The 18,062-nt window shown below is 48.8% G+C and overlaps 1 protein-coding gene across 1 annotated transcript in view; it reads left to right on the plus strand.

The window, feature by feature from the left end:
* The window catches only part of CSMD2 (CUB and Sushi multiple domains 2), a gene marked incomplete at both ends in the record, with an annotated part of 547,554 nt that overhangs the window by 453,778 nt on the left and 75,714 nt on the right, over positions 1 to 18,062 (plus strand). The window contains 9 exons of the mRNA XM_080921920.1: positions 3,455 to 3,550; positions 4,587 to 4,790; positions 5,463 to 5,587; positions 6,437 to 6,533; positions 7,837 to 7,941; positions 10,569 to 10,687; positions 11,212 to 11,281; positions 13,430 to 13,546; positions 16,829 to 17,038. Of these exons, the coding sequence (XP_080778046.1) occupies positions 3,455 to 3,550; positions 4,587 to 4,790; positions 5,463 to 5,587; positions 6,437 to 6,533; positions 7,837 to 7,941; positions 10,569 to 10,687; positions 11,212 to 11,281; positions 13,430 to 13,546; positions 16,829 to 17,038 (1,143 nt within the window). The remainder of the gene's footprint in view (positions 1 to 3,454; positions 3,551 to 4,586; positions 4,791 to 5,462; positions 5,588 to 6,436; positions 6,534 to 7,836; positions 7,942 to 10,568; positions 10,688 to 11,211; positions 11,282 to 13,429; positions 13,547 to 16,828; positions 17,039 to 18,062) is intronic.

Here is an 18,062-nt window from a genome sequence, read left to right on the forward strand (position 1 = left end):
TCTTTTTCTCTTCCATGGTTCCCAGTCTGCCCAGGTAGATTGTTTGAATTTCAATTCTTGTAAAATTCATTTCAGAATTTCTCTTTACTTTAGTGATGTCATTGACCTAATATGTGAGGGTTTTATTTCTCTCTCTCTCTCTTTTTAATGCCCCTTGCTCCAGCACTAATGTTCCCTGCCTCTGGAACTCTCAGTGCCATGTTCAATGTCCCCTTCCCCGCTAAGCCAGATCAGAGGCTTATGAGGTTCTGTTGCTTTGGGGAATTCTTATTGCTCCAAATCGATCAGTGCTTCTGTGGAGTTTATTAATAACTAGTCACTGCTTTTATTTCACAAATGTTGTCTTCTGCTGCCTGTTCAAAGTCTGTGTTCCCCTCATCCTGACATCCTGAAGGGAGATCGTGGTTGCTGCCTTCCCCTATGTGATAGTGCACGTGAAGACAGTAGTGTGCTTGGATTGCGGATGCTTATAGCAATGCATTCATTTGGGCCATTCATTTGATATACACTATTTGAGATAACTACTTCAGTACTTACTTGAGATATACTACTTTAATACTTATTTGAGATACACTACTTTAATACCTGATACTCTTTTTTTGCCCAAGAGGTAAGAATGTCTCTTCTGGGGCTAATGCTCTGGGGCTCGGTGGTTTAGAACTCTTGATGCTCTTGGCAAGGACCTAGGTTCGATTCCCAGTACCTACACGTTTGCTCACAACTATCTGTAACTCCAGTTCCTGGAAGCTAGACTAATTCTTGGGTGAGGAGCTCCATCATTTTCCAATACATTTGCTTCCTTGTTTTATTTTTCTCCTCCTCGGCAGTTCTCCTTTGATTGCCTTCTCTGGTTCCTGGTCTGTCCAGGTACATTGTTTGAATTTCATCATTTGTATACTTGGGTTTTATCCTAATGGTCTCGGTAATTATTTTTAAGTCATAAGTTTCTCACCTAAGGATGACGTTGACATTGGCCTTTAGTCCTTACCTCACTGACAGGACAACTGGAGTTGACGAGCCTTCCCTGGCAGTCTGTCCTGGCTAGCTCCTGGCTTCTCCCTTTCAGTTCTTCACTGAGGCTCAAAACCACGGCCACACCCCCCATACCCACCCCACATCCCTATCGTGTTACCTGGCAGATTCATAAACACCGTCCTCTGGCATGGCGCACGGGAACACCAACTTGCTTACAAATCAAATTACAGGTCTTGGGGAAAAAGAAACTGTGCAGATTTCTCTGTCTTATACCAGCATTTCCTATTACAGACAAACGGGGATCCAAGCTGAGCCGTCATCCTTGTGAATCACGAGTGCTCTGCCGTCCATGGGCCTTCGTGTTTTCTTATTTAGAAAATGAAGCAGCCCTCTGAGCTAAGCTCTTTTCCCCCATTATATCTGGTGCTTGGCGAGCTGCTGCAGCCTGAGCCCCAACTCTGTAGGCTGTCTTTCTTCTTAAACTCTTTTCCTTGGGGTTTTCTTCCTTCTCTCTCTGGAGCTTTCCCATATCCGTGTGTTGGATTTTTCCCACCTATCCTCTGTGTGGCTCTTCATTTCTCTTGAGATTTTGATCTTTGTGTCATTTCCCTATAGATTCTGGGAGAATACCCCAATTTCTGGATGTCTGCACAATCCACAAGCCACTTGTCAGTTTGCCCTAACTCACATGTTAGAGCAAACGTCTCCTTCCTTCCTGTGTAGGCTTTGCTGACCTCAGTGCCTCCTCTGCCATATCTTCATTGGGCATCGAAGGTGTCATGCTCCACTTAACCTCATGCAATCATGGCTGAAAAACCTTCCCTCTGTTCCCCACTGTAACTCACATGAGAGATTTGCTTTGACTTCTTGCAGTGGCCTCTTCCTTAGAGGTGTTCTTGTGGCCAGTGATTTCTGTGTTTTCCCAGGAATGGGAAGGAAGTGTGTGTGTGTGGTCAGGACTGAAATCATCTGGGTTCTGCCAGCCATCCCTGGGACCCTCGTTCACAGATGTCAGGAGGAAAGGAGAATGGGGGTTCTCTCTGTTCATCTCCCTAGAGAGGCAGAGCTGGGAAGGACAGCAATAAGGAATGGGGAAACTGTCTTCCTGGGGTTCCTTCTGCTTCAGCAGCCAGAAGTTATCTGGAGCAATGACTCTTGGCTAGGGTAAATAACTCTGGGCCACATTGCAAATCTGAAGATGCTGAGCAAAAGATCCCTGTGGCTGGTGGGCAGCAAGGGACCTTCTAGAGGCATTAGGGAGTCTTCCCAGTGATTCCCTGCTGATCTGAACCCCAGCCCTCTCCCTAGTGGACATGGACTGAACCTCTATAAGTCTCATTTCCTTTGGAAGATGGAGTCAGGGGACCCTAAGGTCATGAAGAGGCAGAATGCAGCAGGCTCATGTCTCTGCCCATCGCTACCTTGTGCTTGAGCTTCATCAGGAAGAGGGGCTGTATTTCTGGCTGTGGATCCAGCTGCTACTCTCCTGCCCCTCCATCTGTATGACACCAGCACACCTAAACCTGTGTCTTTTACTGCCCGCCCCCAGGGCCCTGCATCCCTACAGGTTTTCCCTATCTTCTGCACCCTGCAGTTGGATGATAACACACCCTGGGGTGCCCGTGATAGTCCCAGCCTCCACCGAGCTGTTTGTTCAGCATCCTGACAGGCATCTACTTTGCTCTCAGGGATGCCCTAGTTTGACTCATGTGCCTCTGTCACATCAAGGGGTGTCCGGGAAAGGTCAGAGCTTTCACGTGATCTTATCTCCTTCCTTCCCATCAACTATCCCGATTCTTATATGTTTATCTTTTAATCAGTCTAGTTTTACACACCCAAGTAAACTTCCAGGCAACTGCCATTCCCTCTCACCCGCCCCATAAATCAACACATTTTTAGCAGCTTCCTCCTTTCTGGGCAGGTCATGTAATTCTCCAAGCCTCTCCATCTTGTTTTGCAAGTGAGGGTGCTGAAGACTTCCATGCTGGCCTCACAGTGAACACAGATGGAGGAAGAGTATGGATGTAAAGCCATCTCTGTGTTTTGGAAGGGAGGACGGGTTCTCATGTAGTCAAGATGGCCTCGGGCTTGCTGGGTGACTGAGGGTGGAGGCTGACCTTTAGCTTATGGTCCTGGGTGACTGAGGGTGGAGGCTGACCTTTAGCTTATGGTCCTCTTGCCTCTGCCTTCCAAGTGCTGGGATGAGGTGTGTGCACCACTCTGCTCAGTGCCTGCAGTGCTGGGGGATCTAACCCAGAGTGTTGCGCAACCAGCTCTACCAACTAAGCCTTATCCCCAGCCCCCATCTGGGAGCCTCCCGCTGTAAGGTGAAGGCCGTGTGTTGGGTTGCAGTGAGTCCTGGGATGTGGAAGGAGTCGCTCTACTAGCTATGGCTCCCCCTTCCTCCCGGCCCAGATTCTAACTGTGGAGTGTTCCAGCCACGCTTACTGTCTTTCTCTCTCCCCCTTCCTCTTGGCAGGAGAGTCGCTGCCCTTGGCCACCTCCAATCAAGTTCTCATTAAGTTCAGCGCCAAAGGTCAAGTATCAGCCAGGGGGTTCCACTTTGTCTACCAAGGTATGTTGGATGTGGACCGTGGAGGGTCAGAGGTCATCTCAGTAACTCTGTGTCCCAAGGAACACCTCCCAACTACACCTCTCTATGGGGATTAAGGGGCAGGGAGACAATGTGTGGTACAGTTTCTTTCCGTTGTATAATCTGTTTGCCCAAGCAACAGATTCTAGGCTAAATTCTATGTTGCATCGGGAAGTTAATTCCTTTCCTACCCTGCCTGTCTCCCCTCTTACCCCACCCCAACACACAATGTCTAGTATATGTCTGATGGTGCTTGGACATCAGGCCAGTCCTCTCACTTCATGGAACTTGGTTTTGTCTGCAGTGTATAGTAAAGGGACAGGACAAATGGGCTTTGATCAGGGAAGCAGACACCAGCCATTCAACTCCTTAGAACTACCAATGGCTATGTATGGAATGAGGGTCACACTGGCGACTCACTCGTGGGTTCAAAAGAGTCCACTACCCGGCAAGCAATCTGAGTTCATTCTGCGTCACTAAGACCCAGCTGCAGTTTGAGGTATCCCTGTTTTCACCTGCCATATCCAGTCTACCCTTGCCCAGCAACACCCACATGGTTAAGTCCACCAGTCTCTAAGCACAGCCCTCCCTGTTTGTTCTACACTGCCCAGGAGACCACAGTACATCCCTGTGCTGGGGCATTTCCCCTACAACGGGCACCATGATTCCCACAAGCCACCATTAAGTTCAAGTCAACTGCAGACCCTGGGCAGGGGCTTAAGAGAAGCCAGTGAGCAGGGTGATACCTCAGAGAGTGGAGGGGAAAGGCTTGTTGCCTTTAGGGAGAACAAGGCCCTGGTAAGGAAGACACATCACTAGGAAAGCAAAGAACAGCCCTGAGACTAAAGTCTGGGCCCAGAGCTGACACCAGAAACTGTGCCCAACACTGAGTCCAGCAATGTGCCTCAAAATGCTCCCTGTCCTGGAAAGTGCCCATGCCAGCCTTGTCCTGCATGCATCCCTGGGCTGGTTTCTACAGGGGTGGGATCTGGTCCCTGAGTGCCCCTCTTCCCCACAGCGGTACCCCGAACCAGCGCCACACAGTGCAGCTCAGTGCCAGAACCTCGCTACGGCAAGAGGCTTGGCAGTGACTTCTCCGTGGGAGCTATTGTTCGCTTCGAATGCAACTCGGGCTATGCCCTGCAGGGGTCCCCGGAGATCGAGTGCCTCCCTGTACCTGGAGCATTGGCCCAGTGGAATGTCTCTGCACCAGCCTGTGTAGGTAAGTGTGGGTGGGTGGGTAAGTGTGGGTAAGTGTGGGTAAGTATGGATAAGTGTGGGTAAGTATGGATAAGTGTGGGTAAGGGCAAGACAGAGAAGGGAATGAGAAACGAGGGAGGAAAGGACTGGGTGTAGACTTTTCTCCCTAAGGGAAGCAGCCAACCATCAGAGATACCCTCAAAGCACAGGGCAGCCCTTCACAGCACCCAGGGGAAAAAAAATTCCTTTCATGCCAGATAACTCCCTGGGCCTGCAGGACAGTGTGAACACAGAAAGGGAAGGAGCTGGAGAGGAATAGCGAGGAAGAGAGGAACAGGTACAGGCCACTGGACGACCATTGTTGGAGGTCAAGTCATCAAGAAGGCTAAGAACAGGAGATTACCACAGGGAGAAGCCATTGTGAAAAGGAGGCCCAGCAGGGGCTAGGGACCCTACAGGTTGTGAGAAAGGTGAAGGGGTACTGAAGGCTAGAGAAGAAACCAGCACAGAATGAACTAATGCACCCTGGAGACCTTGAAAGAATGGGCTGGGCACAGAGGGCAAGGAAGAGGCTCGCACATGGAGGAGGCCCAGCAGAGGCCCAAAGCCCTGAGGAACGCACATGGATAGGCTCTCATGAGGTCACCACAAAGATGAGCCAAGGAGCCTCTGACCAGCCCATGTCTCTTCCCAGTGCCATGTGGTGGCAACCTCACTGAACGCAGGGGCACCATCCTGTCCCCCGGTTTCCCAGAGCCATACCTCAACAGCCTCAACTGCGTATGGAAGATCATGGTTCCTGAAGGCGCTGGCATCCAGGTAGGAGCAAGGGCGCACCCCAGTTAAGTGGCTGTTGTTGGACCGTGAGCCAGGCTGAGGTAGGAGGAGAAACAATAGCTCTGTCCTTGTCCCCGTGTCTTTGGAAGCACATCCCGGATGTAGAGATATGTCTCCCGGATCACAGCATCTCTGGGGGAGGGAGGATGGGAGGTGGAACTTAGGTTCAGCCAGCCAAGAGGGCCCAGGGAAGAAAGTGGGCTTACAACCACAATGTGAATTTGGAAGGTTCTTGGGAGATGTTCAAATGGTTCGAGGTGTGAATCTAAGATTGTTAAGGAGAGAAAGGGTGCATCGCTGATGAACCGGGAAATGGATCACCAAGTGCAGTGAGGCCAGGAGAGAACAGCTGGAGCACACACCGAGCTATAACATGTGCCCAGGGCAAGAGCAACACAGAGGAAGGCATGGGAGAGGAGCCAGAGCGGGCCAGGCCAATGGAGCAATCAGGACCCCAGCTAGACACACACAGTCAGGGAAGGAAACCCAAAGAATTCTCCAAATGTGAGAAGGGGGCCAGAAAAGGTGACTCAGACAGTAGAGTTCCTTCATGACATACACACAGCCAGCACCTTCAATCACACAGTTCAATCCCCAGCACCACATAAACCAGGTGTGCTTGTGCACAACCATAATCAGGACCCCCAGGAAAGCAGAGGCAGAGGGATTAAAAGTTCAGCCATCCTCAGCTACATTGTGATTCAGGATTAGCCTGAGCTACATGAGACCCTGTCTCCAAAATAAAATAAATAAATAAATAACCCATGGGAAGAGGAGGGTGGTGGGCACTTGAGCTGTGTGACCGACAACTCAGTCCTTCTGTCTGTCCAGATTCAAGTCATCAGTTTTGTCACAGAGCAGAACTGGGACTCTCTAGAAGTGTTTGACGGAGCAGATAATACCGTGACCATGCTGGGTAGTTTCTCAGGTAAGATGGGACATCCTGGGCTTCCATATGGAGGGCTGTGGTAGACACATCAGCAGCACCACCACCACCGTCACCACCACCACCACCATCATCACCATCACCACCATCATAACTATTACCGCCACCATCATCACCATCACAGTCATCATCACCGCTGAATGAGGCTTGGTATTCCCCCCTGCCCATTCAAGTGACAGGCATGTGCCAGAGGATGGTGTACGGTTTTTGCCCAATGGCCCGAGAAATTATCTGACTCTGCTAGGCCCAGAAATCCATGTTGTTAAGATAGAAAAGTGATTCGTGCATGTCTAGATAAACTGTCTGCCCTGCCGGGCTGACCACATAATTGTATGTGTTGATCTGAAAACATCAATTCTAACTAATCCCAGAGCTTTTTTTTTTTTTTTTTAATTTCTACGGTCCTTAAAAGAAACCAAGTGCCGACTGCATTCAACCTCCATCCCCCACTTGCCCCGCCCCCTCAGACCATTGATCGTTCTGTTCCCAAGGACTTCCCCTAGTCCAAGAAGTTCATACAAATGAAGTCTTACACCATCTGGCTTTCTGTCAGGCTTCAACATGTCCTCAGGGGTCTCCCAGTGTCAATTTGAATCATCACCATGCTGTGTGAGAAGGCCATTTCGTTATATACCCGCCCACCACTCAGTAGACGTCTGTGTCACGTTCATTACGAAGCCACCGTGACCAACCCTGGGATGGAGAGTCACGTTCAAATTCTGGCATCACACACGTTGCCCGTCCTCAAGAGCATATATCAAGAAACAGAATCGCCATTGTCTCATTTTTAAAGGAACCACACAAATTTTTCCCCGAAAGTGAACCCACCCCATCCAACGGCAAGCCTGTACCAGAGCATGGTGGGTGGTTTGGTCCAATGGCTCGGGAAGTTACCTGAATGTGCTAAGCCCAGAGATTCTAGAAGTTAAGGTAGAAAAATGATTCATGCACACCCAGATAAACTGCCTGCCCTGCTGGGGTGACCACACAACTGTACGTATTGGAATCATTTGGAAGATGACTAAGTAGGAACCAGACTCCCAGCCCTCTCACAGCCTGAGGAGAGCATCCCCTTCTGTGGTATAGGTCTTTGACACTGCACATTTACGGCTTCCCTTCCCTGGCCCATTGTCTGCCTGGTATTTATCGTTTAGTAAGTTTAATCTGGGGACGCTGGGGGGTCCTGGGTGCATAATATCAGCAGGCAGTAGAAACAGAGCAATTAGGTAGGAATTGGTATCCGGGAGATATGGTATGCCTGAATGCCCTTGCTGTTCTCTCCCAGGAACAACGGTGCCTGCCCTCCTGAACAGCACCTCCAACCAGCTTTACCTCCATTTCTACTCTGACATCAGTGTGTCTGCTGCTGGCTTCCACTTGGAATACAAGAGTGAGAATCCAGGGTCATGGCTCTGCTGGGGGCTCCGGGTGGAAACAAACAGTGTCTGGATCCCTACTCTCGGTGCGGGCTAGATTGAGCTGCACCCACACCTTCCCACTGACCACAGAAAGAGGTTAAAGATTAGAGAAGGCTAGAAGCTCTCTAAAGCTTGTATACTCAACACTGGGGTAAATCCAGGACACAGTGACATGTGAATCTTCTAGATGGCCTAGAACCTGGGTAGACAGCACTTAGCATCAGACTTGGCCCCAGTAGATAGTCTTGGATATAAGAAAATGAAGGTACTGTTAGGAGACTTTCTCTGTGACAACGTGGACACATGGGAAGATCTGATGGGGTCAGAACAGGGCCAGCGCCAGAAGTTAGGCAGAAGACCACCTGGGTCTCCTAGAAGAGTGAGCTCTCTCCAGGTGGTTGAGGGAGGTCCAGTTGGATCCCAGGATGCTCATCATAGCCTGAAGACACCGAAGCGCTCCTTTAGGTGAGACCTGCAACTACTTGGAGACACGGTCAGTCTCCTTCCATCTTAATCACCTCCCCAATAGGAGTTTTTCAGTTACTCCGCTGTGAGCTCCCCTACTGAATGGTAAGGGCATTCCTGCACAGCCACAAGGGAGAGCCTCCTGTTCAGTTTTCTAGTTGCTTGACAGCTCCTCCTGGGGGCCTGTCTCACTGCTGAGGGGTTGGGACATAGCCACCAACAGATTTCATTTCTAAGCACCAGGGTCCCATCTCAGAGGCATGCACATAGTTCGGGAATGGGAGGGTGACCACAGTGTATTTGTCTGTCTGTGTGTGTGTGTGTGTGTGTGTGTGTGTGTGTGTGTGTGTGTGTGTTAGAGGGTTTGTGGTACTAGGGCTGAAACCCAGAACGTTGCACATGCTAGGCAAATACTCTACCACTGGCTACATCCCCAGCCCGATGCCCTCTAGCTTGGTAAGGGCCACACGAGTGCAAATATTTGTTAAGACACAACATATATCCTCAAATAATAATGGCTACTGCATAGGATACACAGCACATTCGCCCATAACAACTGTAGGATACACAGAGCATATTCACATATACAGTATACACATGGCTTAGCCACATATAACAACTACATTGGATACATGGGGCATAGTCACATACCATCTGTATACTTTCTCACATGTCAATTTTCTTCAGAAAGAAAACAAATGTTATCATAGTTTTATCTCTAAAGTGGACCAAGACTCTGGAGACAGGCCAGCAGCAGGTTCCCTGGATGCCAAGTAATTATTCTTTTTCTTCCTGGACATCTGGCTACTTGTAGGCTGTCCAGAGAGCCTGCATCTCTCAAGGGAGCCACCCTGTCTCAAACCTCCCTGGCCCATCTCATATAGCCATGCAGGCTGAGAACCTCTATCCAAGCCCCAAACCCTTAGGAGTCTCCTAGCTCTAACAGGGAAGTGAGCTGTACACAGAGTCCCCCAGCACACAGGGGTCTACTTCATACATCTTAAGGCTGGAATGTGCTCATGTGACCTCAGAGCTTGACTGCTCTTGGTCAGACCTGGAGTCACACTGATCTGAGCCTGGATCCAAATTGTGTGGCCGAAGACCACACATACGGGCCACTGTCACCCTCTCTATGAGATGGCAGTTGAGGCCTGCAGCAAGTGGGTGGGATGAGGTGACAAGCTCAGTGACACTACCTTGCTCAGGGGACAGGCTCAGAAAGAGCAGCTCGTCCTGAGATGACCATGATGATGGTAATGACCGTCCCTAGGAAGGACGATCAGTCAAGCTGAATTGAAGTAACATAGGTCGAACTATGAGTCAAGGAGAATGAATAGGGGAGAATTTGAGAGCCCACAGAGTGAATCATGGGAGGGAATGTGGCCTACTCTTTATGGTCCTTGAGTTATCTATGATGGCCATGAAGTTGTATTTCAGAGTGGGCAAGGAGGGCCGGAGACTCAAGGAGAGACTGTAAGAGTCATCAGTGTCTGAGTTTGGGTGACTTGAAAGCAGCTCAGAACTGTGACTAGATCCTACAGTGCCTGAGGGCTAGAGCTGAGCAGGGAGGGCCAAGTGTGAGGGGCTCCCCTTATAAAAGGAGACCACCCTGACCTTGAGTTAGGAGCCAGGGGAGAGCCATGCTGGTAGGCAAGCTTCTTTCAGGCCAGCCTATCCTGGAGAAGGGACTTTGACTGGGCCCTGAGTATCGCAGAAGTCCCCTGTCTTCAACTTCTCCTTGCTCTTCCGTCCTTCTGGTGACCTCTCTTCCTGCTGCAGACACTGTCTTCTGAGGACAGAGGGAGGGAGGGGAAGTTAAGAGCAGGTACAAGAGGGACAGTGGAGAGGCTCAGAGAGGCCTGGGGTCTGCAGCCAGGGTGGCCTGATGCTGAGTTCAGCAGGTGCACAACCATCCACAGTTTCCAGTGTGGCACCCCTGTCCCAGCTTTGCCCTAGTGAGCCTCTGTCCTACACGTTCTGACTTCCTCTGCATGCCAGGTATAGAGGTTGGCAAATGCCCAGGAAGGTACAGGCCTTGGACCCCAAGCAGCCAGCAGTACCATCAGCCTCTGTCACCTTAACCTGCCAAGCTGATGCATCCTTTTCTCTCCCTGCTTCCTTCTGTCCTGCCTAGCGGTGGGCTTGAGCAGTTGTCCCGAACCAGCCGTACCCAGCAATGGGGTGAAGACCGGAGAGCGCTACTTGGTGAATGATGTGGTCTCTTTCCAGTGTGAGCCAGGATATGCCCTCCAGGTACCTACCTCTCCTCTACCAAAAACCCAAGGGCAGGGAGCACACATTGGTCCCCTGAGCTGATGGCCCAGTCCTGTAGTAGCACAGAGATATCCATCAAGGACGGGTGTGGCCTCCATACCCACTGGGGACGGCTATCTACTCCTGGAACTATCCTGGAAGAAACACACTTTGTTGATGTAGAGACTTTGAACAATCCCAGTCTGGAATGTGTTCCTGCAAAGTCGGATTTGATTGGACTTTGGGAAAATTTAATTTCCCTTGGAGGGTCCATGAGGGAATTTAGTAATTAGAGGAAACTCACAAGGAAAGCTCTTGTAATGAGAATTCTTTAGTGATGGTTCTTAATAAGTGGTCTCCCCTCAGATCTCTTCCCTTCCGTCTTACCTCAAATCCCAAGGCGACCCCATGTGTCGTATGTCTTGTCTCTTAATGTGAGGCTGAGAGCAAGCCCCTGTTCTGGGTGATATGTATAACTGTGCCCCTGGGAAGCCTCTAGCTCACTTCTGTTCCCATTCCTCCAGGGCCACGCCCACATCTCCTGCATGCCTGGGACTGTGCGTCGCTGGAACTACCCTCCTCCACTCTGCATTGGTGAGATAACCGACTTCAGAATCCACTGAAGTCCAAACCCCTAGGGGTCGGAGCTCCCAGATGTATGTCTGCTCAAGTTCAAGTCAAAAGAGATTCTGATGCTCTGGATTTGTTCCGAGTCAGTAGCTTCTAAAAGACATTCTGTAATTTCTAACTCTCATTCGAAACTGTCCTGGCTTATAGAAGGCTCTCCCCACCAACTAAAAAAAAAAAACAAACACAAGTTTGCTCACCTGAGAATATTACAAGGACCACTGTGGTCCACCAAAAGCAGCCACCAAAAGCAGCCAAGAGGCATGTTTAGGCGTTTTGGTTTACCTCATGACTTCATCAAAGGACAGAGTAACAAACCTGTGGGCTGCACATAAAATAAGGAATTGACTTGGTTTCACTACATAGCCTGTGCCAGGCAGTCACTGAGAAAATTAACAGATACAAGGATGCTGCAAAGAATTTTGGTCAGGTCAAGAAAGCAAGAAACAAATAATAGCTGGGTTTCTCCTAAGTGCCAGACTCCAAGCATCGTGTTTCCCATTGCCGCTGTCAGTGAGATGCATTATCTCTCTCTCTCTCTCTCTCTCTCTCTCTCTCTCTCTCTCTCTCTCTCTGTGTGTGTGTGTGTGTGTGTGTGTGTGTGTGTGCATGCGTGTGTATGTGTTATATACACTTGGTATGTGTGTTATATATACACTTGGTGTTTGTGTGTGTTGTGTACACATGATATGTATTATATATACACTTGGTGCATGTATATTTGTATGTGTTGTATTTATACTTGCTGTGTGTGTGCGCTGTATATATTTGGTGTATGTGTGTTGTATATACTTGGTGTGTGTGTTGTATATACTTGATTGTATATACACTTAGTGTGTGTTGTATATACAATTGGTATATGTATGTGTATGTTGTATATATGCTTGTGTGTGTTGTATAGACACTTGATGTGTGTGTTGCATATATGGTTGATGTGTGTATTGTGTACACTTGGTGTATGTGAGTTTATGTGTGTGTTGTATATATACTTGGTGTGTCTTCTTGTCCCCTGGAAAGTATGACTCAAGGGAATGTCCCATTGGCGTGGCCGCATTTCACTTGTGTGTAGAGAGGCTCACACATGTGGCCTGAAGCTCATGTGTTCACCTGGTGTGCTCCAGAGCTTTGGCCCAGGAAACCAGATTAGCATGAGCTGTCAGTCGTGTGGTCTGTTGCATACATTGCTCTCCTTCACCGAGTGAAACGCATTCTTCCCTGTGTCCCTCACATCAGCTCCCTGGTGGGTTCTGTTCTTAGTTCCTTTTGCCTTCTTTGGAAACTGGGCTTGGAATGGTCAGGGTGACATAGAACTCACCCACAGTCCCACAGAAAGTGCATCGGGCACTATGACATAGTAGTGGTACTTCACCCATCCTCATATGCTTCCTCATCACCATCTGCCCAGAAAGTGATGGTCTGGACCCTGGCATTTCCATCCCTGAGCACCTTTTCCTGGGCCTCCATGGCTAATTAGCCCTGTTCTTCTTCACACAAGCTTCCCTTGTAGAGTGTAAAGTACAAAATAGTTTTCAGCTGAGCAGCTGCTGGGGTGTCCCTCACAACTTGAAATCAGATGTCTCCAGACCCTCTGTCACAGCTAAGTGGTCATGGTGAGCCTTGACAGCCGGCGGTCCTACTCCATAGAAGATAGATCTGGCACAGTTGCAAGCACACTAAGAGAACACAATGTGTGCCAGTTCCTTCTCTTCCCTCCATCCTTTGTCTGCTGTCATGGAGACTAGATTCGGGGGTGGGGGGAGAGAGAGGAGAGAGAGAGAGAGAGAGAGAGAGAGAGAGAGAGAGAGAGAGAGAGAGAGAGAGAGAGAGAAACCTGGGCTGTTGTATAAAGAGAGAGTAGAGGACCTCTCTTGGAGCGGAGCTTTGTCACTCCCTGCATACCCTTGATATGGTCACTGGCCTGTGAAGGGCATGGCCAAGGCTGGCACTCCTGGCATCCTAAGCTGTGCCTTAGTCCTGACTTGACACGTCATGTTTTACCCATGGGTCAGGTGTTCATGGCGACCCTTTGGGCTCTCTCATTGAGGTTTATGGCTCGGAACATGTGGCTCTGGCACTCCCCTTGGTGACCTAACCTCAGTACTCTCGTTGACACAGCGCAATGTGGAGGAGCAGTGGAAGAGATGGAAGGGGTGATCCTGAGCCCCGGTTTTCCAGGCAACTACCCCAGTAACATGGACTGTTCCTGGAAGATCTCCCTGCCCGTGGGCTTTGGTGAGTCTTCAGCCTCCAGGGAGACAGGAGCTCTGAGCACAGGTCTAGACTAAAGTAGATGACTTCCCTACCCCCAGCATAAGCTCAGGCCCAGCACTGTTCTGCCTAGGCTTTATCCATTGCTATCTGGTGCAGTCTTGGGGAATTGAAGTGTTGGGGGAGAATGGTTAGGGGTTACCATTTGAGTCCTGAGCTAGATGCAGGGGTATAGAATAAAAAACTCAACTAGAGATGGAGTTGAAGGGATAGAGGGCTAGAGAGTTTGCTTTTGCAAGGCACAAGGTTCCATCTTCAGGGCTATTTAAAAGAAGAAGAAAATAAAAAGAAAGAAATTACCTGGAATAAAAGAAAGGGAAATCCATTTTGCTGAGTCCAGACTTCAAGTTGCGCTTTTAACTCCCCTGTCCCATTCATCATCCTAATTAAATTGAGCCAAGGTCAATATGAAATTGAGTTGGCGTTCTTCATAGACACATTCTAGCTGGCTGGGAGATTGAGAGAGGGAGCTGGAATATTCCAGGCATGGGGATTGTTGGCTGTGAAGGACATTAGTCTAGGTGCAAATTTTAATTGCTGGCAATTCGGATGGCGTGTTCTGGCAATATAGTTTAACCCTGGTTATCTGTGCCAAAGTGACAGAGGCTTCGTGCCGACAAGAAACTGAGGGGTTGTTCATAGGGATACTGTTGCCCAATTCTGTTCTGTCCCTAGGAAAAGAACTGTCCTAGGGATTCCACTTTCTTATCCATTTGTATTTGCATGATAGACTCTACAAGGTAATGCTTTTCACTGTGACACATTAAAAACGTTGATGATAAAAACCATGCCCTACTGGGCGTTCCCCACCCCCATCTCCTTTTACCACGAGGCGCAGGCTCGGAACTGCTCAGTTCTCTAGCCTCGGTCTGGAGACAGCTCTTTTCTTTTCTGTTAATTAATTAATTTATTTATTTATTTATTTATTCACTTTACATCATGATCACCTCCACTGCCCCATTAACTCTGAGAAGGGAGGGTTCCCCGTGGGTACCAGCCCACCCTGGCATATTAAGTTACAGCAGTGATAGGTGCTGACACAGGACAAGGCAGCCCAGCGAGGGGAAAGGGATCCAAAGAGAGGCAACAAAGTCAGTCAGCCCCCACTCCACTTGTTAGGGGACCCATATGGAGACCATGCTACTTATGTGTAGGAGGCCCAGCTCCAGCCCATGCATGCTCTTTGGTTGGTGGTTCAGTCTCTGTGAGCCCCCTGTGGGCCCAGATTAGTTGGTTCTGTAGGTCTTCTTGTGGTGCCCTTGACACCCTCTGGCTCCCTCAGTTCTATCCCCGACTCTCCACAAGAGTCACGGAGCTCCCCCTAATGTTCGGCTGTGATCTCTTCATCTTTTTCCATCAGCTGCTGAATGAGGCCTCTTCGAGGACAGCCATGCTAGACTCCTGTCTGCCAGCTCAGCAGAGCATCACTGATAGTGTCCGGGGTGGGCTCTCAGACAGTGGGATGACCCTCAAAGGCTAGATTCTAGTATCTAGAACCATCTCCTGAAGGAAACTGGGGAAAGTGAAGATAGCTTTAGCAGCCTTGGTAAAGTCTGGATTTGAGACACTGGGCAAAAAGGACCAGAGTTCCTATTGCTGTGTCTTCAAGCTTGGGGCTGATGTTTACATGGGTGGCTGCCCTCTGTGAGTCTTTGTGTTCAGCCTCCAAAGCACTCTGTCCACTAGTCCTACATCTGTATTCTAGCTCTGGGCAGTGAGCCTGCTGCAGGTCCAGTGGTGTACCAGGATCTCTTGCTTTCAAGCGAGCTTCAGCACCCTGTTTAGCCTCTAGAACACAAGATGTTATTGTTTAAAGAGCCTCTGCAGTAACGTGCCTCTGCCATTAGGTGGCGAACACAGCTCTGGTTTTCTGTTGCTGTTACTGTTTTGTTTTGGTTTTTGGTTTTTGTCACACAGCTAATAGAACCCAAGGCTGGGCACAGAGGCTGCAGAGTTCTCCGACATGGGAGGCTGCACAGGCAAAGACTAGAGAGCACAGATCTGCAGATATTGGTTCAGGATGGTTCAGAGACAACTGTTCTGTGGTGGGGAAGCAATCTATGTTCGTAGGAGGAGCGGGAGCTGGGGAAGTAGGCGGTACATAAAATTGAGTCACGTAACAAAGTTAAGGGGAATGAACAGGACAGGAAATGGGAAGATCTTCAGCGCCCGTCAAGTGTTTGCTCTGAACACAGTAAGACACACGAACAATTGCATGTAAGGGGTCATCCAACCAAAATAAGGAATACAGACGAACACATTTTAAAATCAAAATATGTGGCCTCACCATGAGGTCTTTATGTAACAGCTTGACGGTCATGAACACCAGGACACCACTGTGCTCATCCTGGGCCGTGCCTAGCATGATACTAGCTGGTGACGTGTGTTACTAGCAAAGGAATTCATTCAGTATTACTGGCAAAGGAATATGTATTCTTCCAGGCTCTTAAATATAGAAATCACAATTGACATTACACTTTTCTATTTCCAGTGTCTACCTTTTCCAACCTGGTTTTCTGGGTGAACAATGTAACACGTGGGCACTTCTTACACTTGGCAAATAGGTTTCTCTGGAGAACATTTTCCCATAGTGATCCAATTTTGAAAACCCTTGTCTGTAAACAAATACCAGAGATTCTGTTCCAACCTCGGCTCTCCGTGGCTTATGTAAATATGTACCCCAGGGGTTTAATTAAATCCATGTAACCTGACAGGTGGCCAAGAGATCTTGATTAACCCACCAAGGTCCCCAAGTGTAAACTTCAATTGGCTTTTCGGTGGATTGGGTGAGACAGTATAGACTTCCCAGCTACGTCCTTCAGAATCACCTAAAGCTTCTAGAAAACAGCAGCAAGAAAGGCTGCATGTGCCCTTTGATTCTATGGGGGTTATGATTTCTTACCTAAACGTTTATTTTAGAAAAACTATCTTCATATTGATATTAGACATGATTCAAAAGGAATCCAAATGTTGACCCTGAAGTTGGCTTCCCATGAAATCAAACAGACTCCAGGTAGAACTCAGATCATAGCGGGGCTTTTTATTCCTGAATGCAAAGCCTACTGACTTTCAGATCCTCCCTGATGGCCAGACTATTTGGGCAAAGCTCAGAATGTGTCCTGAGAGCCTGCCTGTTTGGGGCTTTGGTGGGGGGGATTCTGGAGCCTGGCGGAGACACTGTAGGAGGACAGGCCTCCAGGAGCAGGGCTGTGTGGCTTTGAACACTGTCTGCCTCTGTCCTCCCAGGCGCTCACATTCAGTTTTTGAACTTCTCCACGGAGCCCAACCACGACTTCTTAGAAATCCGGAGTGGCCCCTCGGAGACCAGCCGCATGATGGGCAGGTTCAGCGGGAGCGAGCTGCCAGGTTCACTGCTCTCCACGTCCCATGACACCATCCTGTATTTCCACAGCGACCACTCCCAGAACCGGCCAGGATTCAAGCTGGAGTACCAGGGTAAGACCAAGAATGCCACGGCAGCTCACCGCCACCCATCTCCCTGTCTTTATGCATGCAAAGAAGGGCTGAGGGGTAGCACGTCTTGGCAGCTCCCTCTCTGCATCCCACCTCACTGGCTACCTAACCCTATTTGACAGACAGCTTAAATATACCGTTTATTTTTCCATAGCCACAGGCCTCGCAGAGACCACCGAGGTTCCACCGTATCTAGGGTTGGTAGCCAAGAGCATCCTAGGCAAATAACCCCTCAGTTTCCTCTCAGGAATCCCCAACGTCCACCGCCCACCATTTCCCCTTGACTTTGAAAGGCTCTTGGCAAAGCTCGCCAGTGAGAGAATAGAGAATTCCAGTGTGAACAGCATTTGCCTCAGATGGCGTTTCCTCCTTTCCTCCAGGCAACTGGCCTGTACACTGGCAGAGGTTCTGTTACCTCAGAAGAAACCCGACTGTAGCTCCTTGAGTGCACTCCCAGAAAAGATCCCCTTCACACCAACTCAAGCTGTTCTGTGTGAGGGGCCATTCCATCAGCAGCACTGGCTGCACATGACAGCCACACACAGGCCCATCTTCTGCCCTGAATGTTCGTCTAGTGTCACTGAGCAAAGCACTTGCTCTGGTTCCAACACAGCTCCTTTTACTCTCTTCCTGCTACACACATCATACATTCATATATACATGCATACATATATACATACATGCACACATATATGCATACATGCACTCATACATTCATACATACATGCATGCATAGATGCATACATATATACATACATTCACACATACATGCATGCATACATACCTATGTTATATATTATATTGGTCATATATAACATAGCTATAAATTATATATAAAACTAATGTGTATAATTTATATATTTTATATTACATATAAATATTATATATTACATTTATATATTATATAATATATTTATATATTGCTAATACTGGTACATGTTTATTTTTAAGACCCTGAGGCTATACAGCTGTTTTAGTGAGCAGGAGACACAACCAGCTCAGAGAC

This window comes from Micromys minutus (assembly GCF_963924665.1).
Source record: "Micromys minutus genome assembly, chromosome: 9".
NCBI classification, from domain to species: Eukaryota; Metazoa; Chordata; class Mammalia; order Rodentia; family Muridae; genus Micromys; species Micromys minutus.